We start from the raw sequence: 7,848 nt of genomic DNA, 5'->3' as shown, positions 1-7,848 counted from the left end.
TCTCCGGAAAATGTTTGGGAACTTTGAAGTCGATTTTCTTGCTTATCTGGAGAGCTGTAGCAATAGACACTTCAGATTCATAATCATTATCTAGAAAATCATCTGTCCGAAAGTACAACTGATACCTCGATTAGACTGATGTTAACTGATACACCTTATCTATCACACTCATTATTAAAGTTAAAATGAAAAAAATTTACTCAAGTCATCTTTGGATCTAATATCAACTTTAATAATTTTCTGGAATTGCGTTAAATAAAAACACCATCTTCATCTTACTTGTTATTTATTTAGAATCACTTCGGTGAAACGTTAAAATTTTCCTTAATACTGTAAAAACATTAAAAGATAAAACAAAAGTAAACAAATAAATTAATAAATTTAACATTAAAACACACTTCTACAAAATAATATCACTAACAACGCTTAGGCGTCACTACTTGTACTCTTGCCGCTCAAAATATCTTGAATTTCCTGCAGACTTTTCCCCGACGTATCTGGAAGATATTTGTACACAAAAATCGCCGCCCCCACGCAACAGGCGGCAAAAATCCCGAACGAACCAGCCGCTCCGATCAAATCAGTGACCAAAGCAAAATATTTGGTTAAAATGAAACCCAGAAACCAACAACCGGCAGCTGTCACAGTAGACGCAGCTGACTTGACATTACCGGGGAACATTTCCCCCATGACAGCCCATGGAAGAGGGCCAAACCCGAGACAGTACGTTATAATGTAAGCCACGAGCGAAAGTACCGGAAGCCACGCAATGGAACTTATATCACCCCCTCCACTCTTAACATAGAAGAACACAGCTAGCGCTCCTTGCGAAACCGCCATCCCCACAGCAGACAGAGTCAAAAGGTACTTCTTGCCTTTCTTTTCCACGAAAATCGGAGTAGCTCCGCTCGCCAGAACTTGGACCACTCCGATAATGATAGTGCAAATATCCGCCGGAATGGTACTACCGGCATCTGTGAAAATATCTTGCGCGTAGAAGAGGACGATGTTAATACCGGAAAGCTGCTGCAAGGAAACTAAGCCCACGGAAATAATCAAGGCTTTGGTGAGTCCTTTGGACTTGAATATATCCATAAAGGAGGCTTTGTTCTTTAGTGATTCTTCCACGCTGGATTTAATATCATCCAATTCGGTTTGGACCGCGTCCTGTGGTTTGGAACGCAGTTTCATTAAAGCTTGAAGCGCTTGGTCTTTGTTCTTTCGTATCAAAAAGTACGGGCTTTCGGGTATGAACATGAAAAAAGCTATTAGGAAGATACATGGTGATATAACACACACAATATTGAAGGCACTGACTGACATGTAGGGTCCGAGAACGTAAGAGAAAAGGAGTCCTATTACGATAAAAAGTTGCATAAAAGAGCCGAGGGAATCACGTACTGCATCTTCAGCGATTTCCCCGATGTACATTGGTAGTACTGTGAAAATCACACCGACGCCTAAACCACACAAAAACCGCATAAGGAAGAACATTAGCGGAGTGGTACCAAAGCTGGCCAGGAGGAAAGCCACAATGAAGGGTACTATCCCTCCTAGCATTGTGTACTTTCGGCCTATTTTGTCCGCAGTGAGTCCAGCGATGAAGGGACCCAGAGTCGCTCCCACGGGAAGAAGGGAACCAATCCAGGACTCTTCACCTTTTGTGAGCGGCATGGCCAGAGGGTTGCCGAACTCGTGCTGGACTTTCATTTTCGGGATTTCGGGAGACGTCCAGCCGAAACTGGTTCCACAAACAAAGGCCGACAAATTCGCTGCAAAAATGAAACGATTTTTAATTGCTTAGCAAATAATTGTAACTATTTTTAGTGAAAAGATACGATCAAACCACTCGAAAATTACAAGTACTGTTATCAAATTCTGTTGATGTAATGTGCATTTTTCGCCTAGAAACAAAATCGATAATTTAAGTTTTGTCAATTTTTTCATTTTTAGTACTAAATATCAAAGCATCACACGTTAAGGTTTCAAACTCACATTTACCTGCATAACAGCCAAGAGCGTCATTTTTGGCCTTGAAAACCCGGTATCTTTTAAAATTATTCGTTGCAGGAAAAAAATAAGGTCAGTCGTAACGCAACAGCACTTACTATTCCGTACCGGTTGGAAGAGGAAGAGTAGATAGTGGCTTTTGTGTTTCTTTCTGAATAAATTTTAATTACTGACAGGAGAAAGAAGGTTATATTTTTTATAACACGTTACTTTCATACCTGGAAATAATTTGTAAGTCATATTTTAAATTCTAAGTACAAAAGTTGTTAAAGGCCACATAACTTTCGTATGAAATCGATTCCTCTTAAGTGCTGTTTATACATCTGCAGACTTGGGAGCAAGCGCGGGAAAGCGTAAAGGTCGATTTATAAACTAGCCGCTGACGTTGCTGTTCACCGTTGACGTTGCCGTTGGGTTTTCAACCAATCAAATTCCGATGCCAACTTGATGGAAAATCCTCTGAAGTAGAGGGGACATTTTTCTGACAGCACTAATCCTACGAAATTCAAATTTTGCCTTGTTTTTCTTAATATACATAGCCATCACAATAAGAAACTTAAAGCATGGTTAAAGTGGTACATTTTTGTAAGGAAATATGGCTTTTGAAATAATGGGGCGGAGCCTAATTGCAAATTCGAAATTTCCTTTTACAAATTTTCCATTATAAACATCTTTTAAGTTTTTTGCTGTGAAAAAGTCTACACCATATTAAAACAAAAAGGCAAAATGTAAGCCCGCCCACCCGCCCTGTCTCTATTCTGATGATTTTTTTATTCGCCGAGAGCCAAGAGGGCGAAGCTTAACTGCAAAATACTTATTTTTTTACAAAAAATTAAAAACATGATTTTGAATATCGTGTCTTTCAAAAAATCATATCTATATTAAGAAAAAAAATTAACCCCGCCCACCCACCCCATCTCAATTGTGATGATTTCTTTTATTCTTAGAAACTAATACACGTTTAAAATGCTAAATTTTTGTAAGTAAGTAAGTAAGGATTTTGCAGTTAAGCTCCGCCCCCTTGGCTCATGATGAATAAAAAAACATCACAATTGAGATAGGGCGGGTGGGTGGGGCTAAATTTTACCTTCTTTTTTTTTCTTAACATGTGTAGACTTATTTCGACAACAAGAAACTTAAAACATGTTTACAATGATAAATTTGTATAGGGAAATATCAATTTTGCAAATACGCTCCGCCCCTCGGTCTGACAACGAATGGAAAGACGAATGGGTGGGGCTTCTCTTTTGTTTTCTTTTTTAACTAATACATTTAGTTTTCTTTGTATAGCACGATTACTTAAGCACATATTTCATATGGTAATTTCTTGTACAAAAAACATGTATTTAATTGAGCTCCGCCCCTCGCCTCACGACCAATAAAAAAAATCATCACAATTGAGATCGGGCGGGTGGGTGGGGCTTATATTTTGCCTTTTTTTTATATACATAGCCATCTTTTCACAACAAGAAACTTAAAACATAGTTAAAATGGTACAGTTTTGCAAGGAAATATGGATGGGGCTTAGACTAAGTGCAAAATCGAAATTTCCTTTTACAAATTTTCCATTTTAAACACGTTTTAAGTTTCTTGTTGCAAAAAGAAGTCTACACATATTAAAACAAAAATGCAAAATGTCAGCCCGCCCACCCACCCTATCTCTATTTTGATGATTTTTTTATTCGCCGTGAACCAAGAGGGCGGGGCTTAACTGCATAATACTTATTTCTTTACAAGAAATTAAAAAGACGTTTTTGAGTATCGTGTTGTTCAAAGAATACAATGTATATTTAGAAAAAAGCAAAATATAAACCCCGCCCACCCACCCCATCTCAATTGTGATGATCTTTTTTATTCTTAGAAACTAACACACGTTTAAAATGCTAAATTTTTGTAAGGAAGTAAGGATTTTGCAGTTAAGCTCCGCCCCCTTGGCTCACGATGAATAAAAAACATCACGATTGAGATCGGGCGAGTGGGTGGGGCTAAATTTTACCTTTTTTTTGCTTAACCTGTGTAGACTTATTTCGATAACAAGAAACATGTTTAAAATGATAAATTTGTACATATAGGGAAATATCAATTTTGCAATTACGCTCCGCCCCTCGGTCTGACAACGAATGAAAAATTCATCACGATTGAGATCGCGACGGATGGGTGGGGCTTCTCTTTTGATTTTCTTTTTTAACTAATACATTTAGTTTTCTTAGTATAACACGATTACTAAAGAACATATTTCATATGGTAATTTCTCGTACAAAAAATGAGGATTTAATTGAGCTCCGCCCCTCGGCTCACGACCAATAAAAAAAATCATCAGAATTGAGATCGGGCGGGTGGGTGGGGCTTATATTTTGCCTTTTTTTAATATACATAGCCATTTTTTCACAACAAGAAACTTAGAACATAGTTAAAATGGTACATTCTTGCAGGAAAATATGGATGTTGCAACTATGGGGCAAATTTTCCATTTTAAACATGTTTTAAGTTTGTAAAAACAAGGCTACACATGTTAAAACAAAAGAATCAAAATATAAACCCGCCCACCCGCCCAATCCCTATTGTGATGATTTTTTTATTTGCTGACAACCAAGAGGGCGGAGCTTAAGTGCAAAATACTTATTTCTTTACAGGAAATTAACAATATGTTTTTGAGTATCGTGTTTTTCAAAGAATACTATGTATATTAAGAAAAAAAGCCAAAATATAAACCCCGCCCAACCACCCCATCTCAATTGTGATGATCATTTTTATTCTTAAAAACTAACACACGTTTAAAATGCTACATTTTTGTAAGGAAGTAAGGATTTTGCAGTTAAGCTCCGCCCCCTTGGCTCACGATGAATAAAAAAAAATTACAATTGAGATAGGGCGGGTGGGTGGGGCTAAAATTTACCTTTTCTTTTCTTAACACGTGTAGACCTATTTCGACAACAAGAAACTTAAAACATATTTAAAATGGTAAATTTGTATAGGGAAACATCAATTTTGCAATAACGCTCCGCCTCTCGGTCTGACAACGAATGAAAAATTTATCACGATTGAGATCGCGACGGATGGGTGGGGCTTCTCTTTTGATTTTCTTTTTTAACTAATACGTTTAGTTTTCTTTGTATAACACGATTATTTAAGAACATATTTCACATGGTAAATTCTCGTACAAAAAATAAGGATTTAATTGAGCTCAGCCCCTCGGCTCACGACCAATAAAAAAAATCATCAGAATTGAGATCGGGCGGGTGGGTGGGGCTTATATTTTGCCTTTTTGTAATATACATAGCCATCTTTTCACAACAAGAAACTTAGAACATAGTTAAAATGGTACATTCTTGCAAGAAAATATGGATGTTGCAACTATGGGGCAAATTTTCCATTTTAAACATGTTTTAAGTTTGTAAAAACAAGTCTACACATGTTGAAAAAAAAAATAATCAAAATATAAACCCGCCCACCCGCCCTGTCCCTATTGTGATGATTTTTTTATTCGCTGACAACCAAGAGGGCGGAGCTTAAGTGCAAAATACTTATTTCTTTACAGGAAATTAACAACATGTTTTTGAGTGTTGTGTTTTTCAAAGAATACTGTGTATATTAAGAAAAAAAGCCAAATATTAACCCCGCCAACCCACCCCATCTCATCTTTTTTATTCTTAGAAAGTAACACACGTTTAAAATGGTGAATTTTGGTAACGAAATATGGATTTTGCAATTAGGCTCCGCCCCTAGGTCTGCCAATGAATGAAAGTTTCATTACTATTTAGCTCAGGGCTTAATCTTTAACTTTAATTGTTTCATAATATACATAGTATTTTTTGAATAACACGTTACTCAAAAACATGTCTTATATGGTAATTTCTTATAGAGAAAAAATAAGGATTTTGCAGTTAAATTTCGCTCCAACGGCTCTCGATAATTAAAAAAAATCATCACAATTGAGATAGGGTGGGTGGGCGGGGCTTATATTTTGTCTTATTTTTTTTCTTAATGTACACAGCCATCTTTTCACGACAAGAAACTTAAAACATCATTAAAATGGTAAATTCTTCTATGGATCTTTCAATTAAGCCCCGCCCCTGTTTATTGTTTTTATTAATATACATAGTATTCTTTGAACAACACGATACTCAAAAACATGTTTTTAATTTCGTGTAGAGAAATAAGGATTTTGCAGTTAAGCTCCGCCCTCTTGGCTAATGACGAATAAAAAAGATCATCACAATTGAGACAGGGTGGGTGGGCGGGGCTTATATTTTGCCCTTTTTTCGTAGTATGTGTAGACTTTCTTCGACAAAAAGAAACTTAAAACATAAACTGAGTTTATAAATGACAATTATCAGCTCTAAAAGCAACGTCAGCGGAAACAGCAACTGCACTTAACGCTCGACTTGACTAACCTACAACTGTGCAATTATGCCTTTATAATTTATTGCTCAACGCAGTAAAATGCACTTTAGTGCAAAATATTATCGTTATCAAGTTAAATAAAAAGCTCGTTGGAACTACATATTTTACTCCGAAAAATACTTTCAACACACTATTTTTAGATAACGCTATCATAAAAATTACATTTTGATTGCCATTCAGAGATCGACTATATTTGCCTAATGTTATAACACCACTTAAGATAAATCCCATAAATCACAATACGATTTTGGAATTATTATCAGATAAAATATCGCGATCGCACCTGTCAATTACCAACACATTAAAGAAGTCATCACGTTGTTGAAAATGATTGATAATGAGAGACACTGGCAAAGTTCTTGTAATCGCGCTAATAAAAAAATGATAACATACCCACACATGCTGCGATATAAAGAAATTTTCTGTTGGTGGGTCCCTTGCTCTCGCTGGACATTTTAACGGACTGAACATTAGCTTGATCATTCTGAGTGTTGACTGCCGCTTCGTCGGTCCCCGCTACTGGCGAATATTCGTACTCTTCCTTGGTGGTCATTCTCGAAGGACTAAAGCTCGACAAACGTTCACAAGCAAAGGTACAAGTGGTAATAACTTGATGAACCGATTTGACACTTATCTATATAAAAGTACTATTAAGTAAAAAAAAAGATAACATCAAGTGGCAATGTCTTTCTTTCATTTATCAACATTTTTTGCCGAAAATGATGATAATGAACTCGTTTGTCCTTGCAGCTAATTTTATGGGGAAAAAGTTCGGAATTGACACGCATCTTGTTTAATTTTGTGGATGTGGCTAAAAAAAGCACACAAAGAAGTGTGCTTGCACATGTGCCAGCTCTTTATCTTGTGTGTACTAGTGTTTACTATCTGTAATTATGTTTCTGATAGCTCTTCACTCTCCCCCACAAAACGCCCATAGAATTATTTTTATCTTCTTTTGTATATATTTTTTTGTGATAATACTTATTGTTCGAAGGTATGTGACAATAAGAGCTCTGTGTTGCGCAATCAAAGCGGTGAACCTATAATTAAATTTAACATAAATTACTACTCCATTAGATTCGCTATGATGTAATTTTTATATTGTTATTAAGATATTTGGCGCTTTGATTTACACATCCGGGCGATTTATACCATTTTTTACATGATTTAACGCACATAAGTAATAGCTTAGCTCCCAGTTTTTAATATAATTTAATCTACGAGAACTACTCTACTGAAGAGACTATCTATATTTTCTAAATCAGTGATTACGTTAATCCTTAAGTACTTTCAGAGATACATACGATTAGTTAAATAAAGTTTGTCTAGAAACAGGTAGCATGACTCTTCTACATTATTTCCTAATCGGTTTTTAAATCAGTTTATACATGGCTGAGACACATGTGGATCATTCGTTAATCACGCAAATCGATT

General features: G+C 36.1%; 1 protein-coding gene across 1 annotated transcript; it reads right to left on the bottom strand.

Moving 5' to 3' along the window:
* Positions 1-269: 269 nt before the first annotated feature.
* On the bottom strand, positions 270-7,004 carry LOC135134029 (facilitated trehalose transporter Tret1-like). The gene is made up of 2 exons (XM_064062598.1): positions 6,808-7,004; positions 270-1,772 (listed from the first exon to the last, which is right to left on the bottom strand). The coding sequence occupies exons 1-2, from the start codon at positions 6,965-6,967 to the stop codon at positions 427-429; spliced, it is 1,506 nt and encodes a 501-aa protein (XP_063918668.1). The 5' UTR covers positions 6,968-7,004; the 3' UTR covers positions 270-426.
* Positions 7,005-7,848: the final 844 nt, after the last annotated feature.

Source organism: Zophobas morio, unplaced genomic scaffold (genome assembly GCF_036711695.1).
Source record: "Zophobas morio isolate AGI-343-1 ecotype UQ-CSIRO unplaced genomic scaffold, CSIRO_AGI_Zmor_V1 ptg000004l, whole genome shotgun sequence".
NCBI classification, from domain to species: Eukaryota; Metazoa; Arthropoda; class Insecta; order Coleoptera; family Tenebrionidae; genus Zophobas; species Zophobas morio.
Note: the sequence above shows the minus strand (reverse complement) of the source record. Positions and strands in the feature narration are given on the sequence as shown.

What these genes read in the sequence shown, in the direction of transcription:
- LOC135134029 (XM_064062598.1), bottom strand. Translation starts at nt 6,967, where the DNA reads ATGACCACCAAGGAAGAGTACGAATATTCGCCAGTAGCGGGGACCGAC. An exon ending in TTATATCGCAGCATGTGTGG is followed by an intron (nt 1,773 to 6,807) that starts GTATGTTATCAT and finishes TCATTTTTGCAG; the next exon opens with CGAATTTGTCGGCCTTTGTT.